At 38.1% G+C, this 18,247-nt stretch overlaps 4 protein-coding genes across 6 annotated transcripts; 2 read left to right on the plus strand and 2 right to left on the minus strand.

Moving 5' to 3' along the window:
• The first annotated feature begins 153 nt into the window (after positions 1-153).
• Positions 154-7,944, plus strand: LOC120001311 (peptidyl-prolyl cis-trans isomerase CYP71-like). Its single transcript, XM_038849565.1, has 14 exons — positions 154-393; positions 1,252-1,337; positions 1,812-1,900; positions 2,258-2,497; positions 2,638-2,759; positions 2,961-3,036; positions 3,195-3,302; positions 3,383-3,559; positions 3,679-3,896; positions 4,571-4,703; positions 5,685-5,908; positions 6,647-6,796; positions 7,070-7,236; positions 7,398-7,944. Exons 1-13 carry the CDS (start codon positions 242-244, stop codon positions 7,155-7,157), a joined length of 1,863 nt encoding a protein of 620 aa, XP_038705493.1. The 5' UTR covers positions 154-241; the 3' UTR covers positions 7,158-7,236; positions 7,398-7,944.
• A 1,072-nt stretch (positions 7,945-9,016) lies between these two features.
• LOC120002702 (60S acidic ribosomal protein P2-like) lies at positions 9,017-10,613 on the minus strand. The gene is made up of 4 exons (XM_038851472.1): positions 10,457-10,613; positions 10,272-10,361; positions 9,450-9,679; positions 9,017-9,302 (listed from the first exon to the last, which is right to left on the minus strand). Exons 2-4 carry the CDS (start codon positions 10,357-10,359, stop codon positions 9,276-9,278), a joined length of 345 nt encoding a protein of 114 aa, XP_038707400.1. The 5' UTR covers positions 10,360-10,361; positions 10,457-10,613; the 3' UTR covers positions 9,017-9,275.
• Positions 10,614-11,572: 959 nt separating this feature from the next.
• LOC120001637 lies at positions 11,573-15,941 on the minus strand. Of its 3 annotated transcripts, none has more exons than XM_038850047.1 (8): positions 15,775-15,940; positions 15,164-15,327; positions 14,880-14,950; positions 14,434-14,583; positions 13,631-13,704; positions 13,373-13,491; positions 12,573-12,656; positions 11,573-12,000 (listed from the first exon to the last, which is right to left on the minus strand). In XM_038850047.1, the coding sequence occupies exons 3-8, from the start codon at positions 14,884-14,886 to the stop codon at positions 11,907-11,909; spliced, it is 528 nt and encodes a 175-aa protein (XP_038705975.1). In that variant the 5' UTR covers positions 14,887-14,950; positions 15,164-15,327; positions 15,775-15,940; the 3' UTR covers positions 11,573-11,906. The 3 variants fall into 3 exon arrangements, with proteins under 3 accessions (XP_038705975.1, XP_038705976.1, XP_038705977.1); XM_038850048.1 differs by having other exon boundaries at positions 15,164-15,358; XM_038850049.1 differs by lacking the exon at positions 15,164-15,327 and having other exon boundaries at positions 15,775-15,941.
• A 740-nt stretch (positions 15,942-16,681) lies between these two features.
• LOC120002445 lies at positions 16,682-18,221 on the plus strand. The gene is made up of 2 exons (XM_038851227.1): positions 16,682-17,324; positions 17,446-18,221. The coding sequence occupies exons 1-2, from the start codon at positions 16,682-16,684 to the stop codon at positions 18,219-18,221; spliced, it is 1,419 nt and encodes a 472-aa protein (XP_038707155.1).
• Positions 18,222-18,247: the final 26 nt, after the last annotated feature.

An 18,247-nucleotide genomic window follows, 5' to 3' on the forward strand; every position in this document is an offset into this window, starting at 1 on the left:
GTTTTCCATTTAATTTTTTAATATTTTCTGGTATTTTTGTTAACTATTTAACAATAATAATAAAAAAAATTGAAAATGGGCCGACCGACTCGGGCCCCGGTAGCAGCTTATAAAGCACGCACAGTACCAAAGCCCATTCATTCTTTCCCTAAACAGTGCTCTCCCGCGCCCCTTGCTCCCGGGCATATTAAAGCCAAGTATTTAACTCTTCGCCTGCTACACGAACCCTAGAGACCAAACAATGGAGGAAGAGAAGAACCGCACGACCAACGCTGTAGTGACAGAGAGCGAGGAAGAGCCTGTTGTTGGGCCCGGGCCAGCGAAGAGAGCTCGCCCTAAGCGTCCTCTCCAGTTCGAGCAAGCATATCTCGATGCCCTTCCCTCCGCTAACATGTACGCATTGCTTTTGCGGTTTTTTTGTGTCTCTCGTTTGTTGAATTGTTTCTAGGGTTTATATACTGTGCTATCGTTTTGGACTTTTCCGATTCAGTGACTGGTAATTTCAATATAATGTGAACTTTGGAAGTAAGTTTACGGTTTCTATCCGTTGAAGTGTTTCTAGGGTTTAGGATGCGATCGTTTTGGACTTTCTAATGTGGAGTAGATGGTTGAATTCTGGCTAATTTTTAACTGCGAATCTGGATTTGGCAATCTGATTCCCACCATCCCCAGTAGATTTTATTTAAACTAATTGATCTTAGTGAATTATAGCTTGGCTTATTTACCCCTCTATCTCCAATTCACACGTTTAGACTGCAAACCCTAAGATTCAAAAGGGGCTTGGAATGACGAAAACTACTTGAAAATCTTATGTCATTTTCTTCCCCAATCAACGAATTTCAGACCAATAATCTCAGGCATGTCTGAGGCACTTTTTAAAATTTGAAGTGGAGTAGATAGTGTCCAACTTTGCATTTATCTGTGCCTTTTTACGTTTCATCTAGATGCAGATTTGTAGCTAGGTAGTTGCATCCTTTGGAATTTCCTTGTCTGCTTCCGCAATTTCCAGTCGCCCCCTTTGAAAATACAAATTTGCTTAACTTTTGATTTTTTGGCTAGGTGCCTAGGTGCAAGTAGAAGTCCAATAATGGGGTTTAAATATTTTAAATAATTTGTGATTACTATCACTCTTTACAAGAGCTTATAAATCACTTTTTCGTTTGCTGGAAAAAAATGTTAATAGATGCTTGAGGAGCTTTTACAAGGTTTTCTTTTATAATTTTTTTTCTAACCTTGATTTTCATTTTACAGGTATGAGAAAAGTTATATGCACCGGGATGTGGTTACGCATGTGGCCGTATCAGCAGCTGAATTTTTCATAACTGGAAGCATTGATGGTATAAGTAAAATAGTGTTTCCTTTTTCATTTGAATTGTCACCTGTTTTTCATATTTTCATATGAATGCTTGTTCTGGAATGCAAGAATGCAATACCTCTTTTCAGATACTTCAAATCTAACTCATATACTTGAGGTTTGGAATGTTTTGTGGCAGAATGACTCAGGAATAGATGGTTATTACTGGTAGTAGTTGGAAATGTAAAGATTGATAAATAGTGATAAGCCTTTATTTGCCTTCTCTGAGGATGAAAATTTACAAAGGCAATGTTACACCTAGGTTGTTAGCAAAGCAGATAGACTTGGTCATGTTCATGATATTTTGTTAGACAGTTTCTCAACTGCAATGAGGTCAAGGATTAGTGTGGGCAACAATCTTTTGTTGTCGTTGATGATTGGATGTGTTATCAGTTTGTTGATGACTTAGTTTTGTTTGTTTTCTTTTTAACTCTTTTTTTTAATTGTACTGAATCAGGGCATTTGAAATTTTGGAAGAAAAAAGCTATTGGCATTGAGTTTGCAAAGCATTTCAGATCCCACCTTGGTCCCATAGACGGTCTAGCGGTGAGTTCTTTTCCTTTGACTTCAGAGATCTCAACTGGAAACAGATTTGTTAGCTGACCCTTGCATTGATCAACTTTTTTGTCCCTTGAGTTTTGATGGTGCTTAACCTTTATCTGTGAATTATTTATGTTTTTTGCATTGACCTTTGTGTTTCAGCTTACAGCTCTAGGTACCATGCCACTTGTTAGATTGTCTGGAATGAGTGCTTTCTATGATTCACTAATATTTGCTATTGAAACATCATGTTTATAAACATATGCTGTTTCCTTATTCTTCTTCTTCATTTTCTTTTCATCATATTTATTGTTGTTGGTGGCTTGGTGCAATTCTCAACTATGGCCTTGATCAGGAATGCAGGTTAGCGCAGATGGTCTTCTTTGTTGTACTATTTCAAGCGATCGTTCGGTGAAGGTGTATGATGTTGTTAATTATGATATGATGGTTATGATTCGCCTATCGTATGTTGCTGGTAGCGTTGAATGGGTCTACAAACAAGGGGATGTCAAGGCGAATGTAGTTGTTAGTGATCGGAACTCCTCATATGTACATATATATGATGTACGAGCTGGTTCAAATGAGCCCATCATCTCAAGAGAGGTTTTTAGTTACCTTGAAATTTGCTGGCCCTTATAATTAACTTTTTTTCCTTCTTACTCTCTTCATCATTTGCCGGGTAAAAAGTTCTTATAAGTTTCTTATCCTTTGGATCTCTATATTTGTTGACTTTTACTCTCCAGATACACTTGGGGCCTATAAAAGTTATGAGGTACAATCCTGTATTTGACGCTGTTATATCAAGTGATGCAAAGGGAATAATAGAATATTGGAGCCCTACTGATCTTCAGTTCCCTGCAAGCGAGTATGTAGTGCATGTTAGAATTTGCATTCTGTTTTTCCCTTTATAGCTATATTTTTTCTCTTTTATCTTCATTCAACGCATAGTAGCGGACATGTTATTGTATCTTGTTCTTCTGGCAACCTTTATTATTAGATTTAAAGAGTTTTTTTAGGTTTTCTTATTGCCATGAACACCTAACAGTTCATTTTATTGTGCATGCAGGGTGAATTTTAAGTTGAAAAGTGATACTGATCTATTTGAAATTGTGAAGTGCAAAACCACCGTTTCTACAATTGAGGTATGATATTTATTTGTCAAAAACTTTGAATTGCCAATGATTTGATGACTTTTTTGTTCGATGCCTCTGTGTGCAGTTGCTGTAATTGCTGAGTATGTGGGAGTTCGTTTTTGTACGAGTAGAAATTTAGTGATAAATATAATTGCATTGCTCTTTAGGTAAGCCCGGATGGTAAGCAATTTTCCATTACATCACCCGATCGTAGAATACGCATATTTTGGTTCAAAACAGGGAAACTAAGACGGGTTTATGATGAATCACTTGAGGTAATGACAAATTTTGCTGTAGTCATGTAAAATATGTATTTGTGCTCTATTACAATGATTGAATACCTTTTGTTGATTAGGTGGCTCAAGACCTTCAGAGGAGTGATGTCCCCATGTACCGGTTAGAAGCTATTGATTTTGGACGAAGGATGGCGGTTGAGAAGGAAATTGAAAAAACAGAAACTGCACCATCACCAAATGCTGTTTTTGATGAAAGCTCTAACTTTCTCATATATGCAACCTTACTTGGTATAAAAGTAAGACATTACCTTCTTGTATTTGGACTATTGAAATTTTTCTTAAAGTACCTAATTTTTTGTATATGTTTTTTTTTTGCTATGATTTCTTATTGTTTCATTGCTCTTTGAGTTGACAGGTAGTAAATATGCATACCAACAAAGTTGCTCGAATTCTAGGAAAGGTGGAGAGCAATGACAGGTTCCTGAAAGTTGCCTTGTATCAGGGCGATCGAAGTAGTAAAAAAGCGAGAAAAATTCCTGCAGCTGCAGCCAATGTCAACGAAAGCAAGGAGCCTTTGACAGATCCTACTATTTTATGCTGTGCTTTCAAGAAACACCGGATCTATTTATTCAGGTACCATTGCTTCTGCAGCTTTGCCAACGGTCATCTTCATCATTGAAGCATTAAACCTAAGTATCTAGGTTCAGTAATGTGATATACAATGAAATCATGAGTTTCTTAGTCTCTAACTCTCTATCATATTTGATGCTTATCAAAAAAGAAATTGTTATATTTTGGTTTTTGCCTATCAAGGAGGGAGAAAAAGATGTCGAGCACTCTTGGCATATGTGCCCCAAAACTCTGACTAATTGTTTTATTTATGATTCCAAATAGCATTGATGAATAGTTGGGGAGAAGAGCATGAACGCACACCTGTTTTCTTATCCTTTTTAATAAGTAATGTAGTTATATTATTATATTTGGAGGGAAGAATTGAAACTTGTTCCCCTTGTACAAGTGATTAGAAGTACACTACTTTTAGGCAGAGCTCCTCGACATGGTTCAAGTTACCAAAAACCCTTTCTTTGAATGGACAAAAGCTTTTATTAGAGGGAATCATGGGGGTGCCACCCAAGTTAGTACAAGGAGAAATTAACAATAATACCATTATTTTTAGATCACAAGAATTGCAGATTGGCCCCTGTACAAATATAGGGTTCAAAAAAATGCAATGAAAAAGTAGAAAACTCAAATTTCCCGTTCTGCATAATTTGATTACATTATTATGAGTTTTATGCTGTACATAGCCAGAGGGAACCAGAGGAGCCTGAAGATGCAACTAAGGGAAGAGATGTGTTCAATGAGAAGCCTCCACCGGATGAACTTTTGGCTGTATCAGATATCGGGAAGGCTGTCACAACATCTCTACCTGACACTGTGGTGTGCTTTCTTTCTTATATGTTGATTGCTTATCGCTAGGTCTAGATCTTATTGATATCATTAACAATTCACTTTTGAGGTTGAATTTAGTGACCTTAATGCAGATTCTTGCTTTGAATTACCTAATCTCTTCTTGATTTCTCATTGGATGTGCTGACTGATAGAGATTCATTATGTTATGGCTGTTTGATGGAGGAATTGAATTGGCTGTTTGATTGGTGGAAATTTTTGTGTTCAAAGAGAGCAAGCTCTTCTTTTTTTTAAAAAATATTTTTTGAGTGTGTGAACAAAAATTATGATCCAAGGCATCATCATTGATGCAAAGCTGAGGAGAGAGTTTCTATAACATTGTTAAGGTTGCTACTTGCTTATTAATTTACCTCAACAAAAAACAGAGGTTCAACCAAATTTCCTTAACAACTCAATTTGGAGTCTCAACCCATGGAGTTACTTCTATTCCTTTCCTTCCAAAGGTTGCATGTCTTCGAAACGCGGCGAGGAACTTTTGTTTTCCTGTTGAGTCAGTTGCAAAATTATTTTGTAGGAATGCTTATCTTGAAAAAAAGGTGTGCTAGACATTTTTACACCTATAAATGTTTCCCTCTAACCGTTCTTTGCTTATGTCAAGTGAAAGCTTTTCTAGTTTTTGCATTTATGTATCACATTTTCTTTATTTTATAGCCTTTTGGCTCTGTAAGGTAATAGAATGTCATTCATCTCATGAAATTTTCCATGGGTCATTAATATAATTGTCATTCCAATAGGTAGGTTAGTCTTAGTCATTAATATTGTTAGAAAGCATGCAAGACATCACAAGATTAATGTGTTATGCTACACATCTTTTGTTGCTCCTGAGCTATTGCTGCTATTCAGGCTCTTTTGTTGCACTTGGTTTTCGTATTTTCCATGGCATGCATTAAACTTCACTGTTTTGCACCATTTCATGTTCCTTTTTCATATACACTCTTCATATTGTACCAGATCCTGCATACAACAATGGGTGACATTCACATGAAACTGTACCCTGAGGAATGTCCAAAAACTGTGGAGAACTTTACAACACACTGCCGGAATGGGTATTATGATAATCTCATTTTTCATCGTGTCATCAAAGGTTTCATGATACAGACAGGAGATCCTCTGGGAGATGGCACTGGTGGACAGTCTATTTGGGGAAGGGAGTTTGAGGATGAGTTCCACAAAAGGTAATGATTTTGAAACGATTAGAGCATCAAGCAGCCATACTTTTTTTTTGGTGGGGTGGGTGTTGGGGGGGGGGGGGTGGTGAGTGAAAATTATTGTTGTTTTGTTATCAATCAGGGGATTTAACCTGTGATTTGTCGGTTTTTTGATATCGTTATGTTTACTATTTGACATTGAAGGAGTGCCTCATTATCGAACATTCTTATCCTTCTCTTCTGCTTGTTTCCTCTTTTATGCATCTAAACATAATAAATGACACAACAGTTATTGTAGGGTGGTTTTGAAATTGTTTTGGATTTATGTTTAAGTTGGGTTGCACAATGTGCAAAATAAGAAAGACAGACGGTAGAGCTTCCTCCTTTTTGCTTGAGGATTATATTTGTTTTAGCACGGAACACTACATAACTAAATTAATAACACCCATCTACAAAGCATTAAATCAATTACATCATAAGGTAAACTTTCCTTCACATTACAATTTTAGGTGTATCCCGTTAGCTCCACACAAAAACTTTCATACTTCAATTCCTTCACTGTACTGGCAGCCAATGATAGCAAATACCGTTCTCTATGTTGCCATAGTAGGAATATTAGTGGAGATTCTTACTTGCATCTCCTTTTGAGTATTATACATGCCAAAATTGGCATTTTCATGTATATTTTGTTTTGTTCTCACGTATTGCTATTAACTACGTTTATTCAGTGAGAATAAGTAACATAACGTATATCTGTCTATGCAGTTTACGACATGACAGGCCCTTCACGGTATCCATGGCTAATGCTGGCCCAAATACAAATGGCTCGCAGTTCTTTATCACCACAGTGGCTACTCCATGGCTGGACAATAAACACACAGTTTTTGGAAGAGTTTCCAAGGGAATGGATGTTGTTCCAGGTATACAATTTGCATTTGCATTTCATGAATTACCTGCACTGGCTCAAATAATATCTCAGGATGCAAGTCATATCCTCCCATCGAAAAATTGACGGTTACCTTGTTCTCTGAATTTTTGGGTTAAAAGAATTTCTGTCTCAAGAGTCCTACTGGCAGGACACACACTGTAAAGCTGTTTCCTATTTGACCCATCTCGTGCTTGCATAGTTTTGTTTTCATCTTTCATAGCCATAGACTAGCAGGCATTTGAAACTAATCTATGTTGTTGACAGGCTTTAGAGAAGGTAAAGACTGACAAGACAGACAAGCCATATCAAGATGTGAAAATATTAAATGTGACTGTCCCCAAGTCATAGGAGAAGCTCCTCACTGGTTATCCATCAACGTATGATAGCAGCGGTTGTCGACGATTATTGCTTCAAAAAACTATGCCTGGTAAAAAGCTTCATTTTTGACTCAATGACCTGCCGTTATGGTTGAGGCTTCCTTTTTTTATTCCTGTGTTTTCTCTTCCCTTTTTTTTTCTTCTGTCTATCTCTCTCTATCCTCGACAGTCTCCTTTTTTGCTTAATTACATAGCTCATGTTTATCAATAGGAACCAAATAGAAGAGATATCCTCCAAGAAATATTGGATGAAGGTGCAAAAGAAACATTGTAGGGCGCTGTCAAGACATGCAATGTTGAATAAGATCAAGAGTAATTCTCTAGGAAAAAATTTACTGCTCTTAATAGTGCCTGAACTTTGTGCCCACTGGGAGCACTTTACACCTTACTTCTAGGGCTGAGAAATTATCTCTTGCTTCCTGGCAATGGGTTTCCATTATTAGCAGCTTCTCACAATTTCTGTTTCTTTTTAATGTGTGCAATATCTCTGGATAATTCTACGAAGGAAACCTTGAGTACTTTGGTTGTGAAATCTTATGTTTAGTATGTGGGAAAATGGAATATGGAATGCATAACTGAGGCATACTAACTCCTTTTGAGGCCAATGGAAACATATGGTTTCTGGCAGGGGTCAAGCAAATTAATTGATGGGGAACGTAAGGTTGTAAATCTCAAGTGATGCGATTTATGTTTAAACGTCTGGAGTCTTGAATGCTACCTATTATTTAGACCTGGAAAATTTTCGTCCTATCTGCAAACATTTTGTGAAGTGCATTGTTCTTGAACTTCTACTCAACCTCTTGCAATTATAGAATGGCTTTTTCAAACTTGGCTTATTGTAAACTATGTTGCTTTGCCAGGTGTCTTTCGCTTGATTATGGTTGGGAAAACAGAGGAAGTACAAAATGATAGTTTTTAATCTGATTTCACTTCGTATCTTCTGAAAATTTTGGGTGTCATTGTTGTATTGGTATTTGGTAGCTTGTGTGTAAAACATTAGTCTTCTATAAACTTCATCTTTGATTGGTTTTGTTTTACGTTCCTGCCCAGTGCTACATGCTGTCAAGTTTTTGAACCAAGTCTTTTGCATGTGTTAATTACCACCCTGAGATTAGTGCACTAACAACGCCGCTGTTGCAGCTGCAAATTTTGCTGCCTGTTGACAGCAGGAGGTTCTAGTTAGCTCTTATATTATGTTCTTTGAGGTTTGTTTTTTCTTATTGTTGTTTCATTACTAGCCCGAGTTCGTTGCATGACCACTGAGAATTACAGGTCTCTATTTTTCGCGACCACAAGTCGTCAAGTACCAGCGTTGAAAATAAATAAGCCGTACGATACACCAAACATTCCTTAGATGAAGTAGAAAGTCTGGATGGCTGATATATGTTCTTACAAGTTTCAATTGACAGAACGGTGTATGGTGTAGCAAGGTTTGACAAAGGAACGAAGATTGCAATATCAAAATGTTTTATACACCCAAAAGCAAAATGTGTTCAACATCTATTTTAATCCACTTCAAGCCCATGCATTCATTATTGAAACTTGTGTCCAACAACTTTAAACATTTTATCTATTCCGCAGATTTCAACAAACGAAGAACCGGCCCGTCGGAGCCCATTGCTATCGTACTATTCTTACCATACTAAATTTAATAAAACCATATTCGTACCTAAACCAATCACAACGCCAAAACATGATGTGAATAAACCCTATCTTCATTGTTCATACAATTGACCAGATTAACCAGAAAGGTTGAAAAGCATACACAAAACAATTGTTGCACAATATTTGCTAAAAAAGCTCAACAAAATAATTAAATTCACAATGAGATCGATCAAATCAGAACCCAAACAACTAAAATTAACAATCATATAAGAGTTTTTGACATAATTTGTCCACCAAAAGTTAAAAACCTCAATATTAAGGCATTCAACTACATAATACGATTAAAAATCATATAAAACTAGACATAATTTGTCCACCAAAAGTTCAAAAAAAAAAAAAAACCAATATCTAGGTATCCAACTACATAATCCTTAATCGTAGAGCGACCCAAAAACGAACAAGATATGAACCAGCAATCATCCTCTTAATCAAAAAGGCTGAAACCCATATCCTGTAGAAGCAGCACAAAGAAAGCACATGTCAGGAAGAATTATAAAAAATATATTTGCAAGAATAAACATATCTATTGGTACAAAATAACAGGCTGCAAATTAAGAGAGTGAAAAATCCCTTAGATTCACACAAAAAGTATGCTTACATCATCGGACTCTTCAACCTTCTCTTCTTTCTTAGGCGCTTCTTCAGCTGGAGCAGCAGCCGCAGCACCACCTCCAGAAGCAGGAGCTGCTGCAACAGCAACACCACCACCGCCACCAGAAGGTACGGAAGCTAACTTTTCCCTACCAGAAGCAATTAGTTCTGTTGGATCTTTTCCCTTGACTTGATCCAACAACAACTTAATCATGTCCTCATCAGCCTCGGCTCCAACTATTAGTAAGCAAATCCAACACCTCAATCAGATCACAAGTGATTCTAACAATAAACAATATACTACGAAAAAGTAATATGACCTCAAATAATTTGATTCAAGACATGTCAAGACTTTCATGCCCATAATGCGCAACAATTTCCGAAAGAATTCAATAAGAAAACCAAATAGATTCTAAGAATTTTCAAAATAATTCCTATAAAAGAACAATCAAGAAAAATATTAGATAGAAAAACTTCAGAAGCAACAGTACTTAAATATGTTATCCATCACAGAGCATCCAATGGCAAATATAGGGTTAACCACGTCTTTTCAGAAAGTAATCACAAATCAATACTGAATTTAATGTAAATCCAATATATATAGGCGCAACAAATATATGAACACAAAAAAAACCTTCGCAATTTCACGTCTGCAAACCCAGTAAAAGTGTGAAGCCCTAAGCAGCATATCAAATCGAAATTTAATATTCTCGCAAAAAAGGAACTACAAGAGCGACTTGCAAAGGGAATCAACCACCATAGATACCAATTAGCTTCACCATCCACGTCAATTCGATAGTTCCGATTAGAAAATTATAGAAAAAAGTACCTGATCCAAGAATAGTCTTCAAATCATTGGCTGTTGGGTTGGGGTTGCCACCCAATAGAGCGAGCAAATATGCGGCTATCACCTTCATATCTGCTTAAACAATAAAATTACCCAAGTCAATAACAATACACACATCTATCACACCACTGGTCAAGAAAGGGAAAGGGAGAGAAGAAGATACGTACTCAGTAGTGGAGCGACGAAAAAGGAGAACAGAGGAGGCTGCTTTCGAAAGTGGTCGCAAGATCGCTAGGGTTTTTAAGGAGAGAGAGGGCCGCGGGTTTTGCGATGGAAGGCTATATAGGTAGGCGGTACTGCGGTAGGGTTTGTGCTTATTCAGACGGGCCTAACATGTAGTTGTACTCCTATAAGGGCAAATGCAATAGGATTTAGTTTGCTGGGCCAACATTTTTGTTGGCCCGGTCCCACCTCTATTACACAAAAAGTCAAGTCAAACACGTATTCTAATACAGCCACATCAGCAAAACACAAATTTCTATACACTTTTTCTTCCCACACACTTTCTCTTTCCACCCAACCCAACAACATTCCATTCCTCCATATTATCCACAACAAAACTACACCAAAACATCAAATATCAATACATCCACATCAGCAAAACACTTATCCCAATACAGCCACATAAGCAAAACACATTTTACAATACAGCCACATCAGCAAAAGACAACATCTTTGTTGGCCCAATACCACTTCACCATTACATTTGCCCTAAACCATTGGGTCTTCAAATCTAAACTGGGCCGACCGATTGGTCAACTGGGCCATTTCCCATTAAAGATTTTCAAAAAACAAATTTTATCTACACACCACATAAACACTATCTTTACATGATTTCATTTATGTTTTTTTCTCCGTTGTTTTCACTTTTTTCTGTTGTTCATTTTATTTTTGCTTTTCTACTCATCTACCACTGTATACTTCATCACTTTTTTTTTTGTGCCAAATGGTTCAAGTTATTTGGAAGTTGATAGTAAAAAAGGAGGATCTATTTGGTTTCATCAGTTATTTGAGGAGCTGCATTGGCGTCTTGTCCAAACGTCGTTTCAGATGCATATGCACACTTCATTAAGTATTACAAAAATAGTGCCTCAAGGAGTACATCATCTTCGAGGACGTTATGATTCCAGTGTTGCTAGCTAGAGCATGCAACTTCTTGGAGCTGAATGTAGGTTTGTGATGCAATTGATGAATAGGAGTTTGAAAAATAGATTATATGATTATTTTGAGTGGTTGTTGCTTAATCCTATTGGAATAGATCAATGCATTTGGTTAGTCTTGGGTAGAAAGTAGAAACTTCTGGTATACCTGATCACTAACAGATGTGAGTTTACAAGAGTAGACGAAAAAGCAAACCCAAGACTTAATCCTAGCTAGAGGAGGTTAATCTACGTTGGATGGATCTTTGAATTGCAAATGCATATGAAATGACAATCCATACCTTTACTAGAAATATATCATGATTTGGTAATATCTTTAGAGAACAGGAAGCTGGAAGCCTGGAAAGCTAGCTGCAGTGAACTCTCCAACAATAACAAGCCTACTAGGTGTTGTGTAGTGTTTTTCTCCTCTAGGAGGAGAAAGGATAATCACTATATAAGATTCAATACCAGCCATTCACCAAAGAAACCATCTTTTCGTAGTTGCCTTTTGAACAGAATCATCCTTTTTTCGATTATCTATTCCTTGCCTCAAAGACTCCAACCTATTCCTGCAGAAAAAATAAAATTTTAGGTTATGAAATGATGACAAACCTGTAAGACAAGATGAAGACGCAGCACACTTGCACAATGAGATTCTTTTGATTGCTGGAAGAGGTTTACCAAACATTAAACTCTTTAATGCTTCATGCATTGATTAAATATTTAACTACCATCAGAACCTTTTTGGGATCTGTATTTACTGACAAATCTCAACAACTAGCTAGGTGGGATTCAGCGTAATTTGTTCAGTGAATTTCATTCATCAGATGCCAAACAAGCTTACAGGGCTCCTGTTTCAAGGTTTGAGGTGTGCAACCTTACTCTGCACTACAATAGATTGTTGCTATGGTTTGAAATTTGAACTCATGAAACCAAATAGCAAAGAAAAAACCTTACAACAGTGTCATTATTCAACACTCGATTCGAAGTCATGTATGCATCTAGGTGGTCTAAGACAAATCACTGCTACCGAGCAATCAAATTATTAACATATCTCATATTCTACGAATAACAACAAAACCATCTGAATTCTTTCCACAATGATTTCTCCACAGAAAAAAAAAGTATATATAATTATTACCTCGTATCGGTAAGCCGACCATGTAAACTCCATCTTTGACGAAATCCTTCAACACCTTTAATTCCACTAGCAAGAATCATGTGCCTGCAAACAGAGGAATAGCATAAAAGAGTGACCTCAGAAGATGGGAAAATGATCATACATCATAGAACATGAAAATGAACAATTAGCATGAAAAGTACTACAAATACTATATGCAACTTTGGACAAAGTGAAAATAAACATACTAAAAGGAGGAAAAAAAAACTTACACAAGAACAGATTCCTTAAAATCCCAGTGCACATATTGAAGAAGCTATATTGGTTTATTATTATGGGCCAGTAAGAAACTTCCACCCAAAACATCGTGACTCCTGGAAGTTTTTTTATTTCAGATTTACAATGCAAGGAAAACCTCAAATATGATAAGAGGAGAAGAAAAGGAAGCAGTAACAGTGCATAATTGAACTTGCCGTTATGTTGACCTAAAAGCTCATCAAGATGCGAATGGACACCAAACCTTGATGCTCATACCTAGTGAATGATTTAGAGATCGGATTATATTGAAAGACGGGTTTCTATTGAGGCAGACATCAAGAAGCCTTAGACCACCTTTCAGCAATCAAATTTCACCAAAAGCTCTTTTGGTGAAGCCACCCAATTAAAGAAAGGGAAAGATTACTACTCTAGCCATAGGAAAGTACAAACAGTCTGCAGAACATGGTTTGCAATAATTGTCCCATCGGCTTCTCGGAGAGAGAACCTTTCATTGGCCAATAGTACCAACTACCAACAACATTGCCCATCAATTCAGAAATTACCTTTCCAGAGATGTAACTTCAGATTCAAGCTGGGAAGCTCTTTCCTTGGCTTCATCTAAAGGCATTGACAAACCCAATTTGCGCTCGCTATCTTGAAGTCGATGCCTTAGTATCTCATCCTGTGACAAACATGAATTAGTAATGAAAATCCCTAACTCATATAATTACATCTCGTTCCTGCAGTCATACACTAGCACTTCGGGTTGGAGCTTGGTCAAAGAGAGGGATGGCAAAAGTAAACCATAACAAATATCTCACCCTCTTTTCTGCGCATTCTCGATATAAAGCGATGTCTTCTTGACAGAATGGTTCAATGTTGTTGACTTGCAAGCCTACAAAATTGAGCAAGAACAGTTTTTCTATAGATACTAAAAAAACATTTATTTTAAAGTATTGTGCGATATAAATTAAAGTTTTAAGCCTGCCAAATTGAAGCCATACATGAAAGAGGATGAAGTAGACTGTGTGAACCATTCAAGAGGATATCAAGCCGAGTTGCCTGGTAGGTTTTTTTTCCACCTTTCTCCTTATTCCTTCCTTCTCTTGTTTTCTCTCTCCCAATTCTTCTTCTATCTTTGGCTTATTTTTTTACTCAATTTCATTCATCTGCTCAGTTTTCATTTTGTTCAGAGTCATAACCGTCTATGCTAGAAGATTCCAAGAATTGAAATTTAATATCTTCCAGCGGAAATGAAAATTTTAAGCACCCACAATAGTGGCCATAAAAGCCAAAGGATCATTCACTGTGTAAACTCAAGTAAACAAGATACTGGGAGCCAGTGGCTAGTGGCTACAACCATCTAATCATCAAAATTCTTTTTGACAACTCAAGATGCAACTCTTGGACCCGGTATACCAGTTTGCACAAGTTTCTAGTCAATTCAAACGTAGCTCATTTATACCTAAATGGCAAGGATGTCAATTTACCCAAACGTTAGTTACATTTACAACATTTCAAAGTAATTGCTTGTCCACTAGTTGGTGTAATAACTGTCAAATACTATAGGCAACTTTGGGCAAAGTGAAAATAGACATAACTAAAAGGAGAAAAAAAACCTTACACAAGAACAGATTCCTTAAAATCCCAGAGCACAAATCAACACCTTCAAGCACATGCGAGGCAATTTCTGGTGGGATGAGGGGGCTAGGTGGCCCCTTCATTAAATCCTCTCCATCCAGTATGATTTCTTCAATAGGTTTCTCCGAATCAACTGAAGCCCACACAATACAAGAAAGCTTGTGAGTAAAAAATGAATTATCAATTAATAGCACCAGAAAACAAAATCTGTGAAAGCCAGTCCAAAAGAAATCCACGAATTACGAATCAAAAAAGTATGTCATTGTTCAAAATCCAAAGGAAATGAGGCAAGGCGTTTGCGATCCAATTGATGTAGGTATTAGCTAAAACAGGATCGGAAATTTCGCTCCCAAAGGCATCAGTCCACTAATTTCAGATCAAAATGAGAGGTATTAAGAGAGAGAAACCGTGGAAAGAAGGTTTACGTACCATCCATGATTGCTTCTTAGCTTCCTTTAAGCAGCCAAACACCCAGTAGTCAATCAACTCGTCCAACACACCTGAACCACAAAAGTGGATGAGCGGGAAACGAGGAAGTTTACGACAAGAATAAGCTTGAAGATCGTTCACGAGACTGTATCAGATATGCATTTCAGAGACTGTATCAGAGTTGTCCATCTGTAATACAACTCTGATACAAGCATACACACTGCAAACAAGTAAATTACCTAGTCGGGAGAGAAGTGAGAAGAGTGAAGACCCGAAAATCATACCTAGTTGAATGCTTCACGGCGCTGGGAGAGAAGAGGAAGGCCGAAGTGGGAGGGAGAGAAGGAAGAGAGAAGGGGCGGGAGTCACGACAGCCCGAGAGAAGGGCGGGAGAGAAGGATGATCTTCAATCTTCCCGAAAGACGATCTTCGCGGCGGTGGGTTGAATCTGAGGTTAAAATTTGTTGTTTATCAAAGCCCTATAACCAAAAGAGGTTAAAATTGGCCCATATATAACAAAACCCACTAAAATTGGCCCACAAACACTAAACCCACAACTAATAGTGAACTCTATCTCAACATATCTCCGCATGATCTACAACCATTAACGAACATAGCAGCTATTTTGGGGCCAAAGATCACTTGAACTCTCAAAACTTCGTTCACAAGTATCGCGATTCCTAAATCTAGGTTTTGATTCAAAGAATTCGGAAACTCTAAACAAGTAGTGCGATTCCATCTGCTCTGTAATCAAATTATGACGAATTAGACCGACCGCATATGTGCGTATTTGGATTTTTCTATAAACGATCACACTAAAGGCTCTTCCAAACGAAGCTTCAACGCAGACATATTTGTCAACATAGAAACAGAGAGCTAGCAATAAGTTACTTACAAAAGAGCAGGAAGAAGAGCCCCGTCCTCCTCTGTTCAAGAGAGAAGAATCACATGAAACCGATCAAAGATTGATCATGCCTATCGCAGACAATCCAATGCCCAGGGTTTGAGCAAATTACTCTGAAAACGCGGCAAGGGTTGAAAAATAGAAACTAGAAAGGGTTGGGTTGGGGTGGGTTGTTTTTTGGGGGCAAACATTACCCTTAATTTTAGGGAAAACTTAGGGAATGCCCTTAATATTTCCATCAAAAACAAAGCCCACTTTGGGTAGGAAAGGCTACTGAACAATTGAACCCATGATTTCATGGGTCGAAGATGGGCTCAGGCCCAATTTGAGCAGTTTCACTTCGTCATCATCTCTTTTATATGATTTCTCTTTTTTTTTTTGTATTTTATTAGTTTGACTAAAAAATTAATACTCGCTTATAATATTGTTCGACTAAAATCTAATAGCAATGGGGTGGCAAGCCAACCATAGCTGTAAAGGAAAATGGCTACAGTGATGGTGAAGTTTTTTCCTTCAATTAATAGAAAGCTAGCTCAGATAAAAACTTAAGCTTTAAACGCGGCACCAAAATGCATTTTAGAAGAGAGAACATTTGTATTGAAGGGATCGAACCTAATCCATTGCCATTTGTGTTCATTGCTCAGGAGTACATGCTGGTTCATCCCTTCCCAATTAGTTAAATGAAAAAGAAAATAATTTGTTGGAGTATTAGTCAAGACTTGAAGGTTTGAGCCTTCCGAAGCCATGTGAGAGCATCAAATGAAAACGTAGGATAAGAAAAGTTGCATGGAGCATGTGCCAGGTTTGAAGCCACATCAACTATAAAAGGGACGAGTAGCTACCTCATTAGACACCAAGTCACTAACAATTCTTTCTACATCACCACCTACTGTATAAAATGGCTAAGACAAAGTTACTCTTCGTGGTCTGCTTGCTGATTCTCTGCCTAGTAATTCAGTCACAGGCAAACTCGGTGGGGGGAGGAAAGGGAGGTGGAGATAATGCAGGAAAGGGAGATGGAAATCAAGGACAAGATGGAAATCATCAAGGACAAGATGGAAACAATCAAGGAGGAGATGGAAATCATCAAGGAGGAAATGGAAATCAAGGAGGGGATGGAAAGGGAAATGGAAATCAAGGAGGAGATGGAAAGGGAAATGGAAATCAAGGAGGAGATGGAGGTTCCCCGACCATAATATACAGTAGTCCTCCTCCTCCTGCTCCCACCACCTCCACTCCTCCTTCTTCCCATAACACTCCTCCTCCTCCTGCTCCTACCACTTCCACTCCTCCTCCTGCGCCCACCACCTCCACTCCTCCTCCTGCTCCAACCACCTCCACTCCTCCTTCCCACAATACTCCTCCTCCTGCCACTCCAGCGCCACACCCGCCTTCAACTTTGCCACCGCCGAGTTCTTCACCAAAGAAAGCTAAGTGCAAGAACTGGAATTATCCTCATTGCTATGGCACGGTACATACCTGTCCCAGTGCCTGCCCTGGTGGATGCGATGTTGATTGTGTCACTTGTAGCCCTGTTTGCAGTAAGTTTCTCCTTTCTCAATTCATTAGTTATGTGTAAGAAATCAATGCAAAATTTTGTTTCTTGCCTACTATATGAAAAATCTGATATTGATAAGATGGTGGTTTTGATCATATGAGCAGATTGCAATAGGCCAGGCGCACTGTGCCAAGACCCGCGATTCGTTGGTGCAGATGGACTCACCTTCTACTTCCATGGCAAGAAAGATAGTGACTTCTGCATAGTTTCTGATTCCAACTTACACATCAATGCCCACTTCATTGGCCGCAGGAACCCCAACCTAAAGAGGGACTTCACTTGGGTCCAGTCTCTAGGAATCCTCTTTGACAACCACAGACTCTTCATTGGCGCCAATAAAACCTCAAGTTGGGATGACTCCGTGGACCGCCTTGAACTACAATTTGATGGAGACAGTATAATCCTTCCTGACCGCGCCGGCAGGCAGTGGAAGTCTAAAATGTCAAGACTTACCATAACAAGGACTCGAAACACCAATGCCGTTGATATCGAAGTGGAAAACAATTTCAAGATTAAAGCATCAGTGGTACCTATTACTGAGAAAGATTCACTGATTCACAATTATGGCATTACTCAAGAGGATTGCTTTGCCCATCTTGACATGAGCTTCAAGTTCTATTCATTGAGCGGAGATGTGAATGGTGTTCTTGGACAGACTTATGCTAGCAACTATGTGAGCAAGATTAAAGTGGGAGTGTTGATGCCTGTTATGGGAGGCCAAAAGGAGTTTTCGTCTTCAAGCCTATTCAGTACTGATTGTGCTGTTGCTCACTATACAGGACAGGCTTTGGGAGCTAACAGTTATGAGAATATAGAGTATGCCAACCTTGATTGTGCTAGTTCTGCATTGGGTGGCCGCGGCGTGGTCTGCAAGCGCTAAATATGCGTAACAGATAATAACATCTG

The sequence above is a fragment of the Tripterygium wilfordii genome, chromosome 7 (genome assembly GCF_013401445.1).
Source record: "Tripterygium wilfordii isolate XIE 37 chromosome 7, ASM1340144v1, whole genome shotgun sequence".
Classification (NCBI taxonomy): domain Eukaryota; kingdom Viridiplantae; phylum Streptophyta; class Magnoliopsida; order Celastrales; family Celastraceae; genus Tripterygium; species Tripterygium wilfordii.

Bases quoted from the DNA above. Each gene is read 5' to 3' on its own strand.
- LOC120002445 (XM_038851227.1), top strand. From the start codon at position 16,682: ATGGCTAAGACAAAGTTACTCTTCGTGGTCTGCTTGCTGATTCTCTGC. The intron at 17,325-17,445 runs GTAAGTTTCTCC...TCATATGAGCAG, and splicing joins CACTTGTAGCCCTGTTTGCA to ATTGCAATAGGCCAGGCGCA.
- LOC120002702 (XM_038851472.1), bottom strand. From the start codon at position 10,359: ATGAAGGTGATAGCCGCATATTTGCTCGCTCTATTGGGTGGCAACCCC. The intron at 9,680-10,271 runs GTACTTTTTTCT...GCTTACTAATAG, and splicing joins GAAGACTATTCTTGGATCAG to TTGGAGCCGAGGCTGATGAG. The intron at 9,303-9,449 runs GTAAGCATACTT...CTGCTTCTACAG, and splicing joins AGGTTGAAGAGTCCGATGAT to GATATGGGTTTCAGCCTTTT.
- LOC120001637 (XM_038850049.1), bottom strand. The intron at 13,705-14,433 runs GTAAGGTTTTTT...TCAATTTTGTAG, and splicing joins TTTAAGGAATCTGTTCTTGT to GCTTGCAAGTCAACAACATT. The intron at 13,492-13,630 runs GTGAGATATTTG...TGTTTGTCACAG, and splicing joins GAGAATGCGCAGAAAAGAGG to GATGAGATACTAAGGCATCG.
- LOC120001311 (XM_038849565.1), top strand. From the start codon at position 242: ATGGAGGAAGAGAAGAACCGCACGACCAACGCTGTAGTGACAGAGAGC. The intron at 394-1,251 runs GTACGCATTGCT...TTCATTTTACAG, and splicing joins GCCCTTCCCTCCGCTAACAT to GTATGAGAAAAGTTATATGC. The intron at 2,760-2,960 runs GTATGTAGTGCA...TTGTGCATGCAG, and splicing joins CTTCAGTTCCCTGCAAGCGA to GGTGAATTTTAAGTTGAAAA.